The sequence below is a fragment of the Triturus cristatus genome, chromosome 1_2, assembly GCF_964204655.1.
Source record: "Triturus cristatus chromosome 1_2, aTriCri1.1, whole genome shotgun sequence".
In the NCBI taxonomy this organism is placed as follows: Eukaryota; Metazoa; Chordata; class Amphibia; order Caudata; family Salamandridae; genus Triturus; species Triturus cristatus.
Window position 1 is genome coordinate 11,817,573 of NC_140580.1, and position 25,320 is coordinate 11,842,892.

At 43.2% G+C, this 25,320-nt stretch overlaps 1 protein-coding gene across 2 annotated transcripts in view; it reads left to right on the forward strand.

Annotated features, from left to right (window-relative positions):
• The first annotated feature begins 1,506 nt into the window (after positions 1 to 1,506).
• Positions 1,507 to 25,320, forward strand: part of LOC146866631 (uncharacterized) — a 457,856-nt gene continuing 434,042 nt past the window's right edge. Inside the window, exon 1 of one of the 2 annotated variants that reach the window (XM_085600089.1) lies at positions 1,507 to 2,075. In XM_085600089.1, the coding sequence (XP_085456215.1) occupies positions 2,001 to 2,075 (75 nt within the window). In that variant the 5' untranslated portion in view covers positions 1,507 to 2,000. The remainder of the gene's footprint in view (positions 2,076 to 25,320) is intronic. The other variant, XM_085600094.1, reaches the window with a different exon arrangement.

The following is a 25,320-nucleotide window of genomic DNA, read 5'->3' on the forward strand; positions in this document are numbered from 1 at the left end:
GTGGGGTCTTGATTCTTCCCCTTCCTGTTTCTCGTCCGCTTGGGGAGTGAGTCCAATTCCCCTCTGGGTTTTGGGGTCACTATCATTCGCTTGGGCCTGCCTGGTGGGCCACTCTGGTCATCTACCTTCTGTCTGAGCTCTGCCAGGCTATGCCCCATTTGCTGTACCTTTCCCCATCTCCTATCCATTGTCGCCATCCTACGCAGCATAGATTCCAACATATATTCCATGCGGGAACGCTTTGCACCACGTTTACTAGCCATATTTTTTGGGCCAACAATTGCCAGGTAACCTACACACTGATCAGCAATAACACCTGCGAGCACAATGCTATTCGTTACCTAAATGGGACCTATCCAGGTCCTTACCTGCACGTTGGGGGTACACAAACTGGCCGCAAGCACCAAGCAACTGGGACCGCGCCACACCTGCTAGCCTGTGTGGTGGGCGAGCGAACTCTAGCCCGGCGGCCCACAGAAACAGTGAAGTGCAGGCCTGTCTGTGTCCCCTTACAGCGATGTCCTTTGCCTCGCCTCTTGCTGGTTTAGTATGAAAAGCACCCTGCTATGTACTCCTATGATGAAAAACCAGGTTAGCGTATGTTATGGACACACAAACAACAAAACTTGGATCCAACTCTTACAGTCGTGATATTCACCGGATTAGTTCCTAGGTGCCACACACAGTTACCTTGCTATATGATATCACTATAAACACCCCCTAAATGCCCCCTGGCACTGAGGAAGCTCATATAATTTGGCCAGAATCACAAAATTGCCAGTGTCACAAAGAAATGCGAGCCTTTTCTTGCCAAAAATGCGACCTCCTGCCTATTGCCCTTTTAATGAAATGACAGTTTTTGCTTATTTTTCAACAAGTCCAGCTAGCAGACCCAAGACTACAACCCTAGTCTGCAGGGCTGGAGAGGCTGTGTCCTGCCGAGGTGAGCCACAAAGCAACACGGGTTATGTGAATATTTGCACAGAATCTCCTTCGAGTTCTTTTATCGCACCAATGCGCCGCTCTGAGCAAATGCTAAAATCCTTCCACAATTCCGTTTTTTATTGCCGCGCGTCCTGTGACAACCCGCCCTACCTTCGCCGGTACCCGCGCCTTACTTAAATCCCAGATGCGCTGCTCTTCCGCCTCGTGGAACCAGGAATCTGCTGGCTCCATACACAGCACGTCCACGCCAGCTCCCGCTTCCGCTCCGAACCAAAGGAAACGAATCGCCCTCGTCTGCCGCCTGCTTCTAACCTGTAACGAGAAAAAACGGAAAAAGTGTACAGCCTCCTAGAGGCTGGGTGAGACAGACCTGGGAGCTTGGGAAAAAGAGACCGACTCCCGCGCTCCCCAGCCTTTGAAACCTTAATCCTGGCCAGGCCGGTTCTAACCGGCTTGACCCCTGCTCCCCCTTGACCCGGAAGCGACTCAATCGCTTCCGGGCCAAAAGGGGAGCCCCTTCGAGCCAATCCCTTATGCGGCGCGTCCACGCGTCATGATGACGTGGCGGAGCGCGCCCCGACAGGGAGAGCAGGCGAGGGGGTCGGTGCCCCGCCATACATCAGCCCCCACCTTTTTCTTCCCCTCTTGCTGTTATGTTTGATTTAATAATGAAGCAAACGCCCCTGCCCCCATCCACAGCACCCTCTAAAGTGTCTCATCTGATGGTTGAACAATGGCATATTTTATAAAGCGCCCACTGGAAAATGAATCACTTGTAGGCGTTTGCGTCAATTGTAAGACAAGAATGTAATTTTCTACCAAAAGAGCACAGTATTTCGAGCTCTGTGAAGCTTTCGTGCACTGCTCGCACGTGTGCGAGAATCAGATGTGAAGGGTAAGACGAAGAAGGCGTGCTTTAAGATCTGTGCTTCGTGACCCACTCTGCTGTGACAGCTCAACAAGAAGACGATTCCTGGTAAAAGTGCTTGTGGAAACCCTGGGGAGAGACGACTAGGGAGGAAGAGGCGGGGAGGAGGAAGAAAGGAAGAGACTAAATGGAGGGCAGAAGGAGGAAAGAACGAGAAAGAGGTCGAAGAGATGGTCGTGGTGGAAGGTTACAATGTACGAATGTAAGGGATGAAATAAGGAGGAATAAAGTGAGAGTGGGCAAAACATTTGCAAACCCTTTTAATTAATCTATGTTTGTGTATGATAAAGCTCAAACAACCCATTTGACTAACTAAAATGTTTATATCGGCGTAATTACAAATGCACTATTTATTGCGTAAATAAAATGCTAATGAAATACATCATTCTTTTAAGCTTTAAACATTACCTGTAAAATCTATTGATCAAAAAGTCTACATAACAATTGGACCCAAGATAATGTGTGTGACCACGACTCCAATGAGAAAGGCAGTCATGGGTAAAGGGGCGTAGAAAGGAGTGGATGTGAAACGAGAAGCAGCTACGAATCTGCCCTTAGGATGAGCGATGTACACCATAAAGTAATTACAAGTGCACAAGAGCGCACTCAAGATGGGGGCAGAGATTGAAGGATAAGAAGCAATAGGTGCGGAGAGTAAAAAGGTGGAAGATGAGTCATCAAGGTAATGTCAAACTGTAACACAAAGAGGACGTGCTGTTCTGAGACGCAAAGGTGGCCAGACAAAAATGAAAAAAGGGGAGGAAGAATTAACTGCAGAAGGAGCTTCAGGATGAGGTACAAATGTGCATAAATATTGAGAGGGGATGGGGTGATATAGCGTGAAATTAGGTGTTAGTATATTGAGAAGCATCTGGGCCATAACACGGTAAGCGGATTGTAATTCTTTATTTATTAAAATGAACATAGCAACGAGCGGCACCAGCCTGCGGCATAGACACTTGCCACCAGCAACTGCCTGCCAGCCTTAGAACCCACCTCACAACACTTCACGTTCCACGTTTTAACTTTGCCTGCATTCTGTCACTATCCCACACATCTTCCCCCCTAAAACACAACAAAGCTATGTACATAACTAATCATTAACAGTTACAAAAATATTGAAAGACTTCAAGATAATACAAAATAATAACAAAGAATCTTGTGAAGATAATTATCCTAATTGGTAATCATCAAACCGAGATGGAGTTTTCCTCACTCTTACCCCCTGTCGTACCTCATCGTTACCTCCAGGCACTCTTACACTACCACTCACCCCATTGCCGCTTCCTTCGACCTCACCACCACGTCTCCATATATCACCACCCATTTCCTTTACCAAAATGTAACCACTACCCTCGCCAGACTCACCTTCCCCACCATCCTACAATGTAATACTGCCGCCCTTTGCATTGCATAAGATTACTCGATGTAAATTCCATCGTCTACCATCTTCCAACTCCACAGCACTACCCAACACTTTCCTCACCCTCAATAAGTTCTGACCAATTAGCAGCACATTTTTCAACAAATCTGAGATTCTTCACACCTACAATCATATTCACAGGCCACTAGTATTACGATTTCGTTCCTGTTCCATCTGTTCTTGCAACCTCCCTACCCTCTGTAATAAAGAGGGTACACCATATTCATGTTGATAGTAGGTTTATTCCTAAGAAAGGATCCCATCCACGGACAGCAACTACAAGCAGCTGCTTCAGGTTACAGTCCTCAGCTAACAATGAACAGACTCTGCTATTTACATCATAACATTCTATAGTACATAGCAACAGGCATAGAACACTAAGATGCCACACATCTCCCTTCCTAATAAATAACAAAACAAATGTACATTTGTAAAAGAACAAAGTAAACTACATAGTGTAAGAACATACTTACAGCAAAACAGGAAAGCAATCTGGTATAACTTACTTGACAAAATCATCTAAATATTTTGGAGAACGAGAAACCCTGGAGGACTTCCGAATTACATTGGGTGCATTGTGGGTTGGATCAGACATGCTAGGGGCTTGGTTAGACTTAGAAGCAAACTCTTTTCTAACCACCACCACCCTGTTCAAATTCCAAATGCGGTGATCAGCAGTCTTAACAGCATTGTTGAAAATCTTAATGACTTGAATTGGCTTCAAGAATGCTGTAGCACCCTTTTTATTTGAAGGATTTTTTATTAAAACCCAATCTCCTACCTTGACCACTGTCTCTTTCACATTTTTCCTTAAATCATGAACTTTTTTCCTATATTCAATATTCTTTGATTCTGCCAGTCGCCAATCACTTTTCTCATTTTCACTAAATCTGCCTGGTTGCATGTCATTAACCCATGGGGGAGTAACAATGGTATTGGCACACCTACCTCTAAAGAGCTCAAAAGGTGTCCTCTTGGTGACAGCATGTGGTGACAACCTATAGACTTCTACCTTCTTCCTAACTTCCGGACGCCAGTCTACATTAGACGACTTAGCCATTTCAATGGTTTCCTTGAGCACACGATTAAACCTCTCAACCATTCCATTCGTTTCTGGGTGATACAGTGAGGATTTTTTATGTCTAATGCCATGTTTTGACAAGAATATTTCCATTTCTTTAGAAACTAATTGGACACCATTGTCCGTAAGAATGCAGCCAGGTATTCCTTCCCTAGCAATGAGCTTTTCAAGGAACAATATGACATGTTTCGTTTCAATTCCATGTGTGATAGCTATTTCTGGCCACCTGGAATAAAAATCAACAAGAACCAGTATATACCACTCTGTACTAGCGTGACAAATGGGACCAACGATGTCTAACCCTACCTCTTTCCAGGGTCCATCCGGACGATCTCTTATGACCATGGGCTGTACCTTAGGTTTGGCTACTCTCTCACTTAACGCACAATCAATACAGTCCCTAATCTTCCTTTCAATCTGTAAATCCATTCCGGGCCACCAATAGGCTAATCTCAGTCTTTCCTTTGTTTTGGAAATTCCTAAATGTCCTATGTGTGCCAATGAAATTAGCTCTTCCCTAATGGAACTTGGAGGGACAAGTCTCATGCCTCTAACAAGGAGACCATTCTGTTCCGACAGTTGGTCCTTAACATGCCAAAACCTCTCTAAGATCTCATTGCCTTTAGGTTTAACTCTCCAGCCTGCATTAATACACTCCAGAACTTTCCTTAAATCACCGTCAGCCTGAAGAGCTTCCTCCCATCTTACTTTGTCAACGATGTTTTCTTCAATAACACACACTAATTCCGCATCTTGCTCATTCTCATTTTCATCCTCTACTTCATCTTTAAGCACAAGGCGAGAAAGTGCATCAGCCACTTTGTTCTCTACGCCAGGAAGATACTTGATGTCAAAATTATAGTCTTGTAAACCTACAACCCATTTAGTGATTCTACTAGAGACAGCATCAATGCCCTTTTTCTTGAAAATTTCGCACAGCGGCTTGTGATCTGTCCTAACTTCAAAAACACTACCCCACAGCAAGTTCTTGAGTTTCTTCACAGACCAGTAAATTGCTAGAGCCTCTCTTTCCACTACGGAGTATCTCTGTTCTGCGCCCCTTAAACTCCTTGACAAAAATAGAATAACGTCATCCTTGCCACCTGTCCTTTGAAGAAGAACTGCTCCCAGCCCTTTCAGACTGGCATCAGTTATTAGAATCGATTTTTTGTCTGGGTCAAAGCTGCTTAACTTGGGGGCTGAGTTTAACTTTTCTTTAAGAAAGCAAAACTCCTTTTCACACGCCTCATTCCAAACAAACTCACAACCCTTGCGCAATAAAGCTCTCATATTCACACACAACGAGGCAAAATCTTGAACAAACTTACTATAATATTCTGCCATACCCAAAAAACTCATCAATTCCTCCTTATTAGTTGGAGAGGCCATTTTCTGTATCGAGGTGATCAAACCCTCTTTCGGTAATACACCACCTTCCGAGATAGTGTGACCAAGATAATCAATTGAATTTCTCCTAAATTTACATTTGTCAATCTTAACAGTCAATCTAAAATCATTAAGTCTGTTCAACACCTCTAAGAGTCTCGTATCATGTTCCTTATTGTCCACTCCAAAGATCAATATGTCATCCTGATAAATTCTGACGCCACTTAGGCCTTCCAACACATTCTCCAAAGCCCTCTGAAACACAGACGCAGCTGATACCAAACCAAACGGAAGCCTAAGAAACCTGTATGTTCCATAAGGAGTAACAAAAGCAGTCAGATCTTTTGAGTCTTCATCTAATCTGATCTGATGATATGCTGATCTCAGATCTAGTGTGCTGAACACTCTTGCCCCTTTTAACAACATTAACATGTCAGCTATTTTTGGTAAAGGAAACCGATCAACAATTACACTCTTATTCAATTCTCTGAGGTCCACACACAAACGGAGAGAGCCATCAGGTTTAAGTGCAGCCACTACCGGAGCAACCCATTGCGTTGCCTCAACTTCCTCAATAACCCCCTCTGCTTTAAGTCTCACCAACTCAGTTTTAACCTTATCCCTAACAGCAACAGGGACATTGCGTACTTTACAACAAACAGGTTTCGCATCCTTGACCAAGCGAATGTGGTGAACGTAACCTCTGAGACAACCTAAATTAGTACAAAAAACATTAGGGAATTTCTCTCTCAACATGTGTGAGAATTCATTGTCAGAAATTTGATGGATGCTTGAGATAGACTTAGATTGGAAATTTTCTTTTAGAATGATAGATGGTGAGGAATTAGGATCTAATATCACTCCCAAATCTTTTTGGTGAAACCAACTTAGTATGCTATCACCCTTTTGTGAAATGTACACTTTTGCTTTAGTTAGCCTGTTCTTGTAATCTATTAGACCCCAGAAATAGCCAAATAAGTGTATTGGTTCACCACCATAGGCATACGGTCTAATGTCTGGATGAAAAACCTTAGTTTTATGTTTCATCTCTTTGAGATAGAATGCCTTTGATATTATGGTGATTTTGGCCCCAGAATCGAAAAGGACTCTAGTTGGTTTCCCTTCAACAAGAATCTCATCCGTCGGACAATTTTTACTTTCCCCATTTTGTATGACTTGAACTTGAATTTGACCGCAGTCTACATCTTCAAAAGTTACAAAATCATCACCCACATCATAATCAACTTCATTGATCTTGCCTTTATAATTTTTCCCTTTACATGCTATGGATAAATGTCCCTTCCTCTTACATTTGGTGCAGGTGGCTTTCCAACCGGGACAATGTTTATCATTAGCAAAGTGACCCGTTTTCCCACAGCGAAAGCATTTGACTAGAGACAAGTTGAATTTACTCTGTGGCTCATTGAATACTCCTCTCTTCTTGACCTCTTTGTGTTCTACCTCTTCTTTCATGTTACTTTTGATTGCTAGGACTGAACTTTTCCCTTTAACATCACCATTTTTCTTAATAACATCTACACATTTTATTGAATGTTCAATCCTTTTAGCGATGACTACCACATCATCTAGTGTCGGTTCATCCTTCTGCCATAGCTCTTCTCTAACTTTTTCAATGTTGCAGCCCAACATAAATTGATCTCGTATTCGCTCATCTAGAGTGGCACCAAATTTACAAGAGGAGGCTAGCTTCCTAAGAGAAGTTATATAATTTTCAATGCTCTCTTCGTCTAATTGCGATCTGCGACCAAAATGGTACCTCTCTAGTATTGTGCTGACCTTTGGCAAGTAGTGTTTGTCCAATTTTGCCATGCATATCTCATATTCATTGAGGGTACGATCTTCAAGCTCAGGAAGATGGTCAAATACGTCTTGACCTTCTGAGCCTAAGCAATGAAGTAGTAACGCTGTTTTCCTTTCCGGACCTAACGAAGCCCCACATACCCTAGCATATCGCTCAAACACCTTGCGCCATTTTTGCCATCTAATGGGTGGGTCTCCAGGAGATGACAAGAAAAACGGAGGTGCAGTTACATTCTGCATGCTGTATAAGAAATGTTAACAAAATGAAAATTATTGAGACACTCAGATTGCTTAACTAAGCATTACACATCAGACATACCCCAAAATCTATGAAATAAATAATTGTACTGTGGTAGTAACTCGCAAAGTGTGTGTGTCACTGTCTGGACACACAATGTAACGATGAGGATTAATAATATTCCTTATTCCACCACTGGCTTACCGCTTAAGTGAGTGTGTCACTGTTGAAGAGTAATGTTGTGTTAATTGAAAGTGTGTGTATCACTGGTGTGACACACGAGGAAATACCTGTGGTGTTAGGCAGAGAAATTGAAGTATAACACCAGCGTCCGCTTCATTGAATCATTAGTGTGTGTATCACTGGTATGACACACAAGGAAGTACCTGTGTAGTTGAAGTATAATGCTAGCGTCCGCTTCGTTGTATCCCAGAGCAACGTTTCGTCATTTGCACCAATTAAAGTAAATTCATAGCGTTGTTATGCAGTTTCCCAAAATGGCCGTCACGTCGACGTATGAAGCGTGAAGGTCGCCGTGACAACGGACGCTTCGTGACGGAGTGACGTGTTAAGCGTGAAGCAACAATGGAAGTGAAGCCCAGGGGAGACACGGCTCGAACACAGTGTTGAGAAGAATGAGGCAGAGTAAAGAGAACGTCAGTCAACCTCTGCCAGCCACAATCACCCGCAGCGCATGCCAAGAAGAACGCCGCTCGAGCGCCAAGTGTTGGAGTTCCAAGGTAAGGCGCGTGTAGATTCAATGGAAAACAATATCGTTTCACTCCTCCATTGACCAACCGTTACCAAAGGCCGTGTTAAGCGAAGGAAAGATTGCTCTTGATAGGATACCACGATGTCACCAAAAATGCTATAGTTTTCAAAGCACAACAGGAGCGATGTTTAACAGGGGTGTATTTCATCAAATAGCATGAGGATTTATAAAGCGCATCAGAAGCGGTGCTTCGCAGGAGTCCAGCCTCTCACACAATTAACAGAGAAGCAAGTCTAACGGCCAGAAATAACATTAGCGGAAAGATGATTTTCCTCCCTTCTTCTTGTTTTTAAAAAAACTTTTAAAACAGTACCTTTGATAAGTAGAAGAACAAATCTTGATCAAATGAAAGTCCTTCTTGCTTTAGTGTTGAGATCCTTCCATAGCCATCCTCAGTCGCCAAGTGTAATAAAGAGGGTACACCATATTCATGTTGATAGTAGGTTTATTCCTAAGAAAGGATCCCATCCACGGACAGCAACTACAAGCAGCTGCTTCAGGTTACAGTCCTCAGCTAACAATGAACAGACTCTGCTATTTACATCATAACATTCTATAGTACATAGCAACAGGCATAGAACACTAAGATGCCACACCCTCCTTTTCATACTGTGATCTCGTTTCCCAATCCTTATTTTCTCATTCCTCCTCTTTAAGCACCAGGATACCAACTTGGTGGACGGTTTCCTTCCTCTTACTAATTCGAAAGGTATTTTACCTGTCAATAAATAAATGCTGGGTAACTCTGTAGGACAACAATCTTTCCTCTTAAGCTTTTCCGGCAGCAAAGCCAATTGGAGGGCCTCCTTTATCATTGTATTAAAACATTTGACCTGAGCATTTATTTCTGGGTGATATAATGATGTTTTCTTATGCTTAATAGCAGATTCTACAAAAAATCTTTGCATTTTACTAGACGTTAATTGCACCCCATTATCCGAAATCAGCACTTCCAGAGCACTCTCCTGTGCAAATACTATTCACCATCCTTTCCTCTGGCCATTTGGAGTAATAATCAATCAATACTATTGCATAATTCTCCTTAGACAACAGTGTGGAAAAAGGACCCATAAAATCAACAGCAAGTTTCTGCCACAGCCTTACAATTCCTGACCCAATCGTCCACCTTAGCATTTTACTTAATTTACTTAATTCTTCATTTATTACTTGAAATGCCACCATGTCCTTTATGTCCAATTTTTACAACACATTCGCGTACTCAACCAGAGGTACAATTCTGTCCCCTCTCCACATTATCACTTTGGACCCAGATAGTTTATCCTTTACTTTCCAAAATGCACTACACTCTGCTGCAAACTCACTGCCATTCTCAACATATTCATCAGCACAGCCACCTCCCCCGATCAATGGAAGCAAGCAGAAGTCAGACCCCTCCTCAAGAAACCTTCCGCCAACCCCAGCGAACCCAAGAACTACCATCCCCATCTCGCTGCTCCTCTTCCCAGCCAAAGTCCACAAGAAGGCCATCAACCACCAATTCACTGAACCCCTAGAGAAAAACAACCTGCTGGACTCCTCCCAATCCAGTTTCTGGGCCAACCAAAGCACTGAGACTGCCCTGAACATTGACACTGATGGCTTCAGGACCCTCCTCAACCATGGAGAAACAGCAGCTCTGATCCTCCTTGACTCCTTAGCACCGCTCGATACCATATCCCAACACACCCTTATCAAGAGACTCCGCCACAGTGATCAAGTTTCGACTGATAGGGAGCAGCTCACCCCCCCCCCCCCCCCCCCAGTGCCTTGAGACCCTCATGTGTGAGTAGCGCACTTACAAATCCCCTGATTGATTGATCCAGGGAGATGCCCTCAAATGGATCGCATCTTTCCTCTCAGGATGTACCCAGAGAATCCCTTCACTTTTGAATCCAAGATCATCGTCAGCAGCGTCCCTCAAGGCTCAACACTCAGTCTCACTATGTTCAACATGGACATGACGTTCCTGGCCAACATTGTCAGAACCCATGGCATCAATGTCATATTGCATGCAGACAACACCCAACTCATCCTCTCTCTCTCAGAAGACCCTTCCACCTCTAGGAGCAGCTTCCACAGCTACATGACAAGCATCGCTGACTGGATGTAGACTAACTCACTGAAGCTCAACGCAGACAAGACTGAAGTGCTGATTTTTGGGACCAACACCTCGCCATGGAATGACATATGAAGGCACGCCGAACTCAGACCCACGCTGACAGACCACGCCTGCAACCTTGGCATAATCCTGGACAGCAAACTCACAATGAAAAGCCAGATCAATGCAGTCACCTCTGCCTGCTTGAACACCTTCTGCATGCTATGAAAAATCTTCAGATGGTTCCCCGTGAACACAAGGAAAGCCATCAGCCAAGCCCTAGACCTCAGCCAGCTGCACTATGGCAATGCACTGTACTCAGGACTCACCACCCAACTCCTAAAGAGACTAAAGAAAAACAGAATTCAGCTAAAACAGAATTCAGCTGCCAGACTAATTCTGGACCTCCCCAACTGGACTTACATCATCCCTCACGTCAGGAGCCTCCACTGTCTTCCCATCCAGAAAAGATGATACTTGCCAACAAACCTCTTTATGACCAAGGACCAGCATACATTAACAACTGCCGAAACGTCTACCAATCCATGCTTCCCTTGGCCTTGCTCAAAGGACCGCATCTGCCGAAGCAACAGCAGAGGATGATCCTTCTCCTACCTTGCCACCAAGTCCTAGAAGGACCTTCCCCTGCATCTCCAGTCATCGTCCTGTTTCCCAGAATTCAGAAAGGGACCTGGCTTTTCAACCGATCCCAGCATAAACCCAGGGCCTAGTTACCCACACTGGTGATTAGCAGCACTCTACAAATCTGAGTTTATTGATTGATTGGTTCCCTTCAGGGTGATATAAGGAAGTGTGTTTAGGTTTAACACGTTTCCTTACAAGCATTTCCTTCAACTTCTCAGCTGTGAATTGAGGACCATTGTCACTCAACAGAGACTTGGGAATACCTTCTCTTAAGAAAACTCTTTTGAGGAAGGAGACAACCACTGCAAAATCGACTTTAGTTTTAATATCAATTTCAGGCCATTTAGAATACATGTCAATGAGTACAATTATATACTTAGGTATTCCCTTAGAGTTTAGAATAGGACCAAGAATAGCCACAGTTAACACCTCCCAGGGATTTTTCAGACATTCCATAAGACCTAAAGGAGGCCTGAAAACAGATGGAGATTTGTCAGAATTAACACATTGTTCACACAATCTCACAAATTGCACCTTGCCAGAATCTATTTATGGCCACCAATATGGGGATATCACTGTTTTATTTTTATTTTACTATGCTCATATGCCCTTCATGCTCAATGCACAAAATCCTTTGCCTAAGATTGCTTGGAGAAACTACACCACCCTATCACTCCTCAGGAGGAATCCATGATCACACACAGATAGTTTTTTGTGAAGTTCCCAGAACTCCTTATATTCTTCTGCTAGCTTACTTTTGCCAGACCAACCATGTATATCAAGTCAAGTCAAGAAAATGTTTTTAGACCATTAGTCTTTAAATAATATAAAACACACACAAAAAATCAATTACCCTAAAATGTATACATACAGCGAAATATCATAAAACATTTGTAACCAATAAAAAACAATTATGCAATTCCTAAAACTTGGCATCGTAAAAATATACAGATTAAGATCATATCACCGCTTATGGAGCAGACACTTGTATCGCCATACAAAGGATAAAAGCAACTTAAAAAAAGGATCCTTTTCATAAATCCATTAAGAAATTCCCTTACAGCGATCATAAATCTCCCTAAAGCACAAGCAACATTCAAATAGCACTTGTCTATTAACAGTGTCACTGCTTGCACACAGTTAGCAGTACCATATTTTAGAAGCAGCGGTCTTAAAATGTCTTTCCGAAGAGGCAAAACGTTTAAACAATCCATAGGGATGTGTAGAGTATCGCATTTAACACCCAAGCCACACGTACATTTACCCGCTGCATCCATCATTATAATTTGTACCTTGTCACTACTATAACATGGGTTCATATCCACCTGCAACCTTAACAATTCATATCGGAGTGTCCGGTTATGTAATAAGCCCACATAAGGGAACCATTCTTCCTTATTCCAAGAACTAGGCATAAGCTGGGCTGAAGGCTTCCCCTTAAGATACTGTCTGTCGTGTTCACTAGAGATTTCCTTTGTTAAAGTTCGGAGTTCACTCCTCGATGTTTCTAAAGGCAAATTCTGGGTACATAACCTAACACTTAGTTTCTTCCCTATTTTCTTGGCGCCCATGGCACATCTTAATTTGCTATCCATGATCTCCTTTTTATACCATAATGATACCTTTTGCCTTTCTCCACCATTCAACCGTTGCCAGAATCTCACCACTGCCGCCCGTGGCAAGTAACTTTATGATGTCATACCTATTTCCATTGTTACTTCCTGAATCATTGTGGACCTTGGCAGGGTCAGTCATCTTTTCAAGCATTCCCCCTTCTCAGATTCTCAGCAACTTTTGCCACTTAGGCTTAACATCTCAGCCCCATACTGAAACGGCATGCAGCTCATGGCAGCATAGGCTTTTAAAACTGGTCAGTGGGATATCTCTCCATAATCTCTATTAAACTTTTTCAGACCGGTTACTGATGCAAGTGCTTGTACCTTGTGTGATCTGATATGGGTATTCCACTTTAAATTCATTTCAAACCATACACCAAAGTACTTATATTTATTTACAGATTCCAATTTGTTATGACCCAAGTGCCAAACAAACCTTACCGTTTTTTCCTAAACCCAGAACCTTAGTCTTTTCCATGTTTACTACAAGTTTTTTTGCAGTTATAATATTCCCAGAACACGCCCAACTTACTTTGCAAGTCAATCTCTGTTAAATCCATAATCGCAAGATCGTCCACGTACAGGAGACATGCTCTATGGTTCCCATTCGTTTTGGGTGTGACGCCCTTAGCTGCAGCTAGAACTACCAGCAAATCAGCCATAAACAGGGAGAAAAGTGAGGGGTCAGAACATATCCTTGTCTCAAACCGTTATTGATTGGGATTTTCTGGGTCAGTGTCCCCTCACTGTGCCCAATTATGTGAATACAGCTCTTCTATTAAAACCAGGAGACTCCTAGGGATACCCTGATTCCCCAATGTTTTCCAAAGACAATCTCCAGTCCACCAGATTGAATGAAGCACAGAAATATTCAAAACAGCAGAATAAACTGCCCCTTTCCTCCACCGACTTCTGTGCCAGGGACCATAAACAGAAACAGTAGTCTATCGTGGAATGGCCTTCCCTAAAACACCCTTGTTCCAGGGGTACAATATAAGGCTATCTAAGATGATTTTTGCAAACAGTTTTTCACCCACATCAAGTAGGTCAATTAGCCTGTAGTTCTTGGGAACCTTCGTGGCCCTCGTCTTGTGTATTGGTCTAATGATAGACCCTTTCCAGTTGTCTGGGAACTGCCCTGTGGCTAGAATTCCTTGAAATGCCAGGTGAAGGAATTCTGCCCGCCAGTCAGGCCTTGTCTTAATTATAACAGCCAGGAGATTATCAGGGCCCGCTGCTCCAGTTAACACCAGTGTTGATATGATGTTTTTAGTATTGACCCACTAGAACTGAGTTCTAAAGTCCTCATCTACCCACCCTCCATTGGATTACACTTGTGCCCTTGAACTCTGACCTTCCCCCATAAATGTTTTTTAAATATTCCACCCATGCGTCTTCTTACATCACACAGTTCATTACCCCTGTCTCCTTGCCTTTGCCCAGTTGAACAAGTTTCCAAAAACCTTTTTTAAATTTTTAGCTTCTATTGCTTCTAACAGGTTTTCCCAGCATCTCTCATTATATGCTCTTTTCCGATCTCTGGTCAATTTTTGATATGATTTCTTAGTGTTCTGGAGGCTGTCATATGCCCCATACTCAAACTTCGTTTTAAGACTTTCCTGATCTGGGTCTTTAGCTTTCTACAGTTGCCATCATACCAGTCGTTAGCTTTCCTTGTGTTGCCCTGGACCCCCGGCTTCCTGCTTGTATTTATTTCTACCCTTAAGCAATGGGCCATCTGACCAATTGTGCTTTCATGCCACTTAATACAGTTTGCAGGATCCTGAGGCAACTCTTGGCCCTACTGGTAGTTACCTAGTTTTTCTAGGCTTTCTTCTGAGATTCTAGTGGTGAGACACTTTGGAAAGTTGATCTGTAGAGTTATAACCATTTCCCTTGGTCTACTTTCTCCCACAATTATTTCTATTGCTTGAGGATAATGGTCACTACCCCCGCTTGCATTACCTGGAAACTCCTGATTTTATCAGAGAGCCAGGCATGCATAAAGATATAATCAATATTAAATGTCTGGAGAGCCAGACGATCTGGATCCCTCTTCCCATTTACACAAAATAAGCCCTTAGAGTCCAAAAATGTCCCGAGTGTGATAATACACATGGTTAGCATAGCAGCTGGGATGCTGGCAGCATGTATGTGGAATGAGGTCAATATCTCTTTGAAAAGAGGATCAGATTTTCTTGGATCTAATTTGTGGTTAAAATCTCCCAGCAGGATAATCATATTTTATTGAAGTTTGAGCATAGGGAGTCCACATGCTCCTTAAATCTCCTAAATTGAGACACATACTCTCCTGCTCTCCCAACCTGTAAGTACACATTGATTATTAACATACATTCATATCTCAATTCAGGGTTATGCAGTTGCACCCTGCATACTGCTATCTAGTTGCATTTCAATTCTATTTGAGATACCTTTATACTATTTTAGTAGATATCAGAATTAATAACCCCCAGGATGGGCACCCTTGCTCACTCTTCTTCGCTTACCTGCACAAACTCATTGATTGTTGGTGTTTCATTGCACAGCCAGTTTTCCGGCAGACATATGATCTCATGTTGATTCAATACCTTTTTTTACTTTTCTAAATTTGAGATTCTCACAAATCCACTAATGTTCCATGAAAGGACCCTCAGGCTGTGCGACCACTTGTTATCCTAATTGATGTCCTTCAACCATCTGTCTTCACTATAAGCTGGGGGAGAAAGTGCTGCATATGTATTCCACGTTCAATTGACTCCTCGTGTTCCTGCTGTACTGGAATGTGGGCCAGTTATTTTTAGCTCCTCCTTTTTCCAAACTCCTTCTTCTATCAACCATGTATAATGTACTTCTTCTTCTTACACAATACAACATCACTTTGGTTGCCAGATATCCAGTCCTCCTTGACAATGACATCATTATCTTCATTCAAAACCGCTACACAGTATTCATGCCAGCCACTTGAGGCAAGGTGTTTTAAGGACAAAGGTCATTTGCTCAAGTAACCCACCACCCTATTGTTGTTCCCCAGTAAATATTCTACATCATAACTATATTCTAGAAGTCTCAAGGACATTCTGGCTATACGGGAAGTCACTTTAATGATCTATGATTCATGCATAATGTGAATCTCGAACCCCACAGACACTGCATACATTTCTTCATAGTCCATACACAAGCCAACATCTCCCTCTCATTCACAAAATGTTTCTCTTCCATTGGTGATAAAGAATGAGAAACAAATGACACAGTGCACTCCAGTCCATTCTCCAAGATATGCAATAAGACCCCTCCCAGTCCCCTCCTACTAGTGTCAGCGGGTAGCATTCTGCAAGCAGTAGAATCAAATCCTTTTAAGAGAATGCAGTGCAAATATTGTTTTTTAAACTTTCAAATTCCTTCTGCAAAGTTCTTCTAATCTTGAAGTAAAACTCCGACAGACCAAGGAAGGATCTTACCTCATCTTTACAAGTGGGTTCAGGGACACAATAATCTCCTTCATTTAAGAAATCACAGCTGCACTAACTTCTTGCCCCAGATACATTACAGATTCCATTGCAAACTTACATTTCTTCAATTGAGGAGTCAACCCCTTGTTTGCCAATCTCCTCAAAACTGTCCCCAACCTATGATCATGTTCGTCTTCATCTCTCCCATTAATACTATATCATCTTGGAAATAAGTTATCCTTCTAAGATCTTTGAATACTTATTCATCGGTATTTGGAAGGCATCAGACACGTTTGCTAAGCCTAGCAGCATGAGCACAAATCTATAACACTCAAACGGGGGGATAAAGGCCGGAAGGTTCCTACTAATAGGATGAAGCGATATCTAGTCATTTGTGGAGTTTAAATCAATCATGGAAAACCATTTAATGTGCTTGGTTCTTGCCAGTATCTCATTAGTTTTTGGAGGTGGAAATGTATCCACTACAATGTTCTTATTTAGATCTCTTAGATCTGTGCACAACCTAATGTGCCTGTTTCCCTTCTTTGCAACCACAAGGGGAACCAACCTTTCTGCACACTCAACAGACTCTTTGATTCTGTTCTGTTCTAGTTTATCCAACTCTTGAACTACTTCCTCCCTAGAACTTAAAGGTATATTCCTTACTTTGTGACAAACAGGTTTGGAGTATCCTTAAGTTAGATTCTGTGTGAAAATCCATTTAACTTCCCATGTTCCCTTCTATTTTTGTTTCTGATACCCCTAACAAGAACACTTGTTCCTTACTCTTTGGAACCAGAGTAACACCTAAGGCTCCTTGGTCAATCCGAACCATGACAGGGAGTACCTTTTCTGCTATATACCAATTATCCCCAGTCTTCCTAGGCTTAAACTCCAAGCTTATGGTCCTGTGCCCTATCATGGGAATATTCTCCCCAGTAAAGGTTAGAGGATGAATACCTGTTGGAATCAAGTTATTGGCCGCCCCAACCCATATGCAAACTTTTTCCCCACAAGGACTTCTCTACGATAGTATAGGGTGAACCAGAGTCTGCGACTATTAGTATTTCAATCCTGCAATTCTCATCAAACATGCAGATATGTTTTTATACTTCAGATCTGAATTTAGGATGGGGCAATCAGTGCTCAAAACACCCTCACGACCTATTGATTCTTCATCAATGCAATGCTCAGAGTCAGACTATTCAGTTAAATACTTCACAGTTTGATTTACACTTTTTTCCACATACTTTGGTAAAAATGTCCTATCACTCTGCCATAAGAGCATTTTAACTTAATTGCAGGGCAGAGTTCCTTGCTATAACATTGATAACAATTAAGGTATTTCTTACTTCCAAATGTTCAATTCTGACTTTTTGTAGACACAATCTTTAAGGTCAGTTTCCAGTTTTTAGTTCCAACTTTCTAGGAGCTTCCTAAACTTTACAAATGGTTAAAGAGTCCTTACCAAAAAAAACTTTGCAGCACCACTTCCTCTTTAATTTAGTATTGTCCACAGGGGACTGGCAAACAGGGCTATGGAGGCTCAGGGAGGGGACAACGTGCCCCCTCTCCTTTTAAATGATGTTGTTCCCCTTATGTCTTTTTTAACCTTTTTTTTATGACTGAGAATTGAGCCTCTAGTATTAAGATGGCTACCGCCACATCCTTGTTGATGTGGTGGCAGCCAATCAGATCTCAGCTTGATCCTCTGTGGTGTTAAATGTAGAACGTTTTTGAGTTGTAATTGCTCTCAAATTACTGAACAGGTTACACTAAATCACACAAAGCAAGCTTTCTAGACCAGGTTGTAGCTTTCTGCTAAATTTGACAAAATTCCTTACAGCAGTTATTGCGGTATTACAGTTCAATTTTCATATGAAAAAGTGAATGGGGAAAACATGTTTTGGGGTCCACCCATTTTCTTGACCTCCACTTGACAGATCACCCCCAAAAAGTTCTAGGAAGGAGCTAAGGTGGAGGAGTCTTTTTGTGGAAGATTTCATGAAAGATTCAACAAACGGCACCAAAGTTTTTGAAAAAACAAAAAAATGCCTTTCCTATAGAAACTGGACCTCATTTTAACTACCCTGTGTCGACCGCAACTGGGTAAAAATGAAATGATATATATATGGCCGCTCTGCTTAACGTGTAATTAATAAAACATTAAGGGCCCGATGTAGGTAAAACCGAAATAGCGAGTTCTTAATTGCGAAATTTACTGATTCGCTATTAAGAACTCGTTATATGCTATGTAGATAAAAAAAATCGCTAAAAGTTAGCTATTCAGTAACATTCGCTATTAAAAATACCGAATCCTCATTACCGAATCGGTATTGCCGATTCCATATTACCGAATCGGTAATTAGCAAATCTGGTGTTTCAAAAAATCGCAAAGCTGTGAATCAGCCAATCCTGTGCTTCCTGTTGACCTCACAACCAGGAAGTGGCCACACCCATGCAGCTACACTGATCCTGAAGCAGTTGGAGAGGCAGGGAGCAGGAGCAAAAGCACAGGAACTGCAAAGCTACCACCTAGCTGATACACCAGAACAGAACCATGGACTCACAGAAGAAGGGAAAGGATGCTGGAGAAAGAAAGCGTAAACACAAGTTCAGTGATAGGGAGTTGGAGGTCCTTATAGAGGAGGTGGTGAAGGATCACGACCAGCTCTTCGGTAAAAAATCCCTGCACGTCCCTGAGTCACAAAAATAGAAGATTTGGCTAGTGATCCAGCAGAAAAATCAATGCCATCCGAGTCACCCATCACTCAACAGAGAACCTTAAGAAGCGCTGGTATGATCTCCGGAAACGTGCCAAGGAGAGGGTTGCCGAACGTCTCGAACAGGCCAGAAAGACAGGTGGGGGGACATCAACAGCGCCTGCACCGACTGCATTGGAACAAATGGTGGAGTCCACCCTCCAGTCGGAGAGCGTCAGTGGCATTGGAGACGTGGACAGTTCAGCCACAGGGTCCAACAGACAAGGTAAGATGCATGCACAGCATGCTGTGCCCCCTCTCTAACCCCAATCCCCCTGTATGAACCCACTCCAGACCATGTTTTGCCTAAAATCTGCAATGCATCATGGGAGATGTAGTCCCTATCAACTAATAGCATATCAGTCAGTCCACAAAAAGCATATGCATGTCACACACATCAATAGATAAGCAAGCAGGGGACAGACAGCTAGATTGGCAGTCATGAAATTTATTTGTAGGCAAATGCTGCCAGACAAGTGAGTACTAGTACTTCCTGTATCCACAGGCAAAACATTGCACCAGGCTGCAGAAGGGGAGACAGAAGAGGCTTCCAGGGAGCAAAACACACTGGAGGAGGATGTCCAATCACCTGCTGACATCACACCACCATCACCACTACCACCACGAGCCAGGAGGTATACAGTGGTTAGCCTCCAGGAGATGGAGGGCAGAGAGGATGAGAGCCAGGGAGCACAACAGACCCCATAGGATGATGATGTGCACGCATCTGTAACACAGTCCCCCCATGGAGGTTGGCAACACAGGTGCACGAAGACGCCGACAAAGGGCACACAGTCCTGAGGTAGAGGAGTCCAGTGTCTTCTGGTCTGGAGGGGAAGATGCTTAAAGTACAGCGCCTGCAAGGCAAAACAATGAGGGCAATGCAACGCCAGATGGTGGCAAACAATAAAAACATTAACGACATGAACGAGGCCATATACTGCCTCAACAACACCATGGCTGAGGGCATGAGGTAGATGTCTGATGCTGTTAGGCTGCTATGCAGCCATATTGATAGCGACCGTGGTTCGAGGCACAGGGACAGACAGAGACTGGAAGGGTACACTAAGGCAGTTAACAGGCTGTGCAATGCCACCCATGTCCTCAGCAGGCGCTCAGTGGCCATGCAATTGGAGATGGCGAAGTGCAGCTGTGATGTCACTCAGGGGTTGGTAACAGTCACCAGTGCCTTGGAGGTGCTTCAGACCAACCAAATTGCTGCCACAGGATCGGGGGTTGGGGCTGAGAGTGAGGAGGCAACAAGCCTCAAAAGCATCACCCCCCCAGTACAGGAGACCAGGAGGCGCAGTGATAGGCACGGATCAGCCGCAGGACACAGCACTGGGGAGGACAGTGTGCCTGCTGAACGCAGCAGTGCTGCGCGTGAGCACAGTAGATAAGCACTGCCGTCACATTCCATTGTGTGGTGGGTGACGTAACCCATTTGACACAATGATGGGACTAGGGATGTTGCATGGTGGAGTGACTATGCCATGTTTGGCTTAACCAGGCACTGTGAGGCCATCATAGTGTTGCGGTGTGCTGTCCAATTGCCTGACTGAAGGTCAATTAAACACCGTCACACAATTGCAGTTACTAGCTTTGTCTCATTACTTACTCAGAAATAGTTGTGTGTGATCTCTGCCCGTCTCTGTCTCCCATCTGGTAAAGCTGTGACACCTGCAGTGCTGTGCTGTGGCTGGGGACATTCCTCATCCTCATTCTCTGATTCGCTGATTTCCACGGGTGTCCCCCTCTTTGTGGCAAGGTTATGCAGCATGGCACATGTAGCTATTATTTTGCAGCAGATCAGGGGCCAGTACTGCCATGCACCTCCACTTTTGTGGAGGCAGCGGAACCTGCTTTTGAGGAGTCCAAATGTATTCTCCACCACATTGCGCGCAGATTTATGTGCCACATTATATCTCCTTTCACTTGGGGTAGATGGGTTGAGGTATGGAGTCAGGATGAAAGCATGCACCGCATATGCTCTATCACCTAAGTGTAAAAGAAAGGAAAATTATTCACAGTCAGCAATCGTTGCATCAAATGTCTACTTCAGGGTGTGTTACATGGATTTACCTAGCAGGTAGCCTTCTCCAAATTCACCCCCAGCAAGACGGGTATAGATCCCACTGTTCCTGAAGATGTAGGAATCATGCGTGCTCCCTGGGAATTTTGCAACTATGTCAGTGATGATGTGAGAAGCATCACATATAACCTGTACATTGATTGAATGTGTGGATTTGCGGTTGCAGTAGATGTACTCAGTCGCAGAGGGGGGGGCAGATTGGCATGTGTCCCGTCAATGCACCCTATGACCTGTGGGAACTGGGCCTTCTGATAAAAGTCCATCTTTGTCTTATGCAGTTCTGCCTGTGTGCTGGGGAATTGGATAACGCGACAGGCAACTCTGTGAGATTTCACCTGCCGCAGCTATTACCCCCTGGTCACTGCCAGATGCCAGTAGGTACAGGCAACAGAGTACCTGTACATGTGAAGGTATTGCGTGTGCCCTTGGTGTCTGGTGCTCCAGGATTGGGTGCAGGTCCTGAATCAGGTACAGAATGGTGTTTGGGTGAAGCCTGTACCTCTCATGGATTTCAGCCTCTGTGAGTTGGAATAAGGTGATGCACAATCTGTATACACGTTCCTGTCGTCTCCAGATCCTTTGTGCTGCATTTCGTATCCACAACCACCTTGCAATGACATAGAGGGACGCCATTGTGTTCAGGCTGATGCATTCTGGGGCTGTATATATGCTGTGCACCTAGTTACCACCTGCTTTGAGTTTGTGGTAATTTGCGACTCTTAATTTGCGATTTTTTTAAGGATTCGGTAATAACGAGTTTATGTAAATTCCTTAGCGAATTTTTTTAGCGATTCCTTATTTTGCTAATCGCTAAATAGTGAGTCGGTGTGGCATTTTCGCTACATAAGGAATCGCTAGTTGTTATCCGTTGTTTTTAGCGATTCCTTATTTAGAGATTCGGTGTTTCTGCCTCTACATTTCACATTTATTTTTTATTTTATTTTTAAAGTTTTATTTAGTGCGAACCAGACCCTTGGGGGTATCAGAGCGCTTTACAGGGTAGGTGACCTTGTTACATAAATACAAAGAAAATACCATAAGGTTCAATGCTGGTCCTTGATGTTAAAAAAAACAAAAAAACTACTATCATAGATAGATACATGGGTATTAGGTGCATAACAAAACATTCACTGCATAACAAGCAAAATGTAGTTACAGTATCCAGGAGACCTGAGTGGCCAATATACAATAAAAGGATCTGTGAAGAAGAAATGGTATGTAGCAATATAACCGTAGTCCATGCTCAAGTGAATTTAGACATGAGAAGCGATTTCACTTCTTTTTTGAAAGATGCCGTATAAGGATTAAGTCTGGTTTCTGGGGGTAGCGCATTCCATATTCTGGGCGCCATCCCTGAAAAGGTTCGGGTATATGTTTTCTTCTTGTTGAATTTTCACGGTTTCAATAGAAGGGTTTTAGCACTTCTTGAGGCTCTAACCCCACATGAGGGCGCTAGGTTCTGTACCAAATAGCTAGCTGCATTATGGTGAATGGCTTTATGCATCATACATGCTATTTTCAGATGTATTCTAGCTTCAAAAGGTAGTCAATTAAGGGATTTTAGGTCAGGAGATATGTGTGAGCTTCTTTTGGAGCCTTTGATAAGTCTTGCTGCAGCGTTGAGTGAGGCTCTTAGAGGGGCCGTTGCAGCTCTGGGCAGGCCGCAGAGAGAGATACTCCCATAGTCAATTCTTGGGATGACTAGAGCTTGTACTGCCAGTTTGAATTCCTTTTCCGGCAGGAAGGGTTTCAGTTTTCTCAGAGTATGTAGCTGAAACTTTGCTACTTTTGTCGCGTTGCTGATGTGTTTTTGCATATTGAGGTTTCTGTCCAGTGTAATTCCCAGCGATTTTGCTGAGTCAATGATGAGAGGTTGGCAGTTGAGTGCAGTAAGGTGTTTGATCAATTCTTGCATTCTGGGTACTTGAGAGGGAGGAGCGATTAGGAGGAATTCGGTTTTGAGGGCATTCAGTTTTAGATGGTTTTCGGACAGAGTTGTGTTGAGAGCTTTGATGTCTTCTAGGGTATGGATCTTAAGGTATAGTTGTGTGTCGTCAGCATACATGTGATATTGCACGTTAGATGAGTTAAGAATTTCAGTGAGTGGTTCCATGAATAAATTGAACAGTGTCGGAGATAGTGAAGATCCCTGAGGGACTCTTAACGTGACCGGGACTGGTTTGGACAGTGAGAGGTTGACCTTAAATCGTTGCGATCTATTTTGGAGGAACGAAGAGAACCAATTTAGAACTGATCCAGATAGTTCCATTCTGTGTTTCAGAAGGTCTATCAGGTTTTCGTGTTTGACTGTATCAAAGGCCGAGGAAAGGTCTAGCAAGATGAGTAAGCAGGCTCCGTTCTGATCTAGGATTTGTAGAGCATCATTGATTATATGAGTCATGGCTGAATCAGTGCTGTGACCTGCACAGAAACCTGATTGGTATTTGTTGAGTAGGTTAAAATGTTCAATATGTCTTACCAACTGGAGGTGTACACATTTTTCTAAGAGTTTGGCCAAGGTAGGGATGGTGGATATAGGGCGGTAATTGCTTAAGTTCGCAGGGTCTGCCGTAGGTTTCTTTAGGATGGGGGATACCTGCCCGGCTATGAGGGTATCAGGAATGCAACCTTGGCGTAGGGAGTTATTTATAATCTTGGTCCATAGAGGCAACCGCATCGGGATGAAGTCTTTTACGAGGTTTGGAGGGAGAGGGTCGGTGAAGTGATTAGCTGGATTCAGTGCAGTAAGCATTTTAAGAATAGATTCTTCATTGTAGGTATTAAAAGAAGTCCAAGATGCATTATTTTTTAAGTCAAACTTTGATGAGTATGACTGTGGAGCATTTAGAAGGGATGGTGAGGGGTTCGTATGTGAGACAGTGTGAGTGATTAGATCGTTGTGAGGGTCTTTCTTTATGGTTTCGGTCTTCTGAGTAAAGAAGGTGGCAAATACTTCACAGTTTGGTCGTGAGCCACATTTATCTAGGGGGAGGTGAGGTGCCTCTTTCGATTGAGTTTTGATTAACTCAAAAAGTTTTCTGGGACACTTTTTTGCCTGGTCTAATTGGTGTGTGAAGAAGTCTGCTCTAGTGCGCTTGATCTTTCTATAGTATGCATTTCTCTTCTTTCTTAGTATCTTGAGATGATTGGCAGATGGAGCAGCTCTCCATCTGAGTTCAGTTATTCTTGGGGCTCGTCTGTCCTCGTTTAATCTTCCATCGTACCAAGGCTTCGAATCTTTTGTGGAGACTCTCTTCAATTGAAGGGGAGCCACTTCATTTAGAATCACATTCATGGAATTGAAGTAGTGGTTGGTGAGCTCATGAACATCTGATATCCCTTCAGGAGGAAGAAGTAAGTTGTAGCTCTGAGCAGTGTTTATGTTAGGATAAATGTTTTTCAGGTCCCTTTTCCATACTTTAGGTCTTGAGGGCTGAACCGAATTATATTTCAATGTTTCATTGATAAAGAAGGTGATGATGTGATGATCTGACCAGTCGCATGGGTGGATCGTGTCTAGCTGGATGGACTCCGCTTTAGAGATTACTAAATCAAGGGTTGCACCTTTATCATGTGTAGAGCTGTAGCAAATTTGGATGAGGTCGAGGTCAGCGAGGAAGTTTTTGAGACTATTGACCACTGCATCATTGGTGTCATTCCAGTGGAGATTGAGGTCTCCGAGAAATATTTGGGTAATTTGATGTCCAGCATTGGTGGAAACTATGTCCATGAAGTGTTCGGTAAAAGTGAGGTTATCGCCAGGTGGGTGATACAGGGTGTGTAGACAGCATATAGGTTTGCCATTGCTATTGATGTCAACCAAGGCATATGTATTCACAAGAAGGGAATGCAGGGGATATGGATTTGTTTACTGAGATATTTTTCCGGTGTATGCAGGCGATACCACCACCTATATTATCAATTCCATCGAGTCTGATGATGTAGTTCGGAGGTACAAGTATGTCAATGATGGGTGTAGAGGAATCCTTTAACCAGGTTTCGGTTAGCATGAGCAAATCGGGTTCTAGTGAGAGAATGAGGTCAGCTATGTCGGCTGCGTGTCT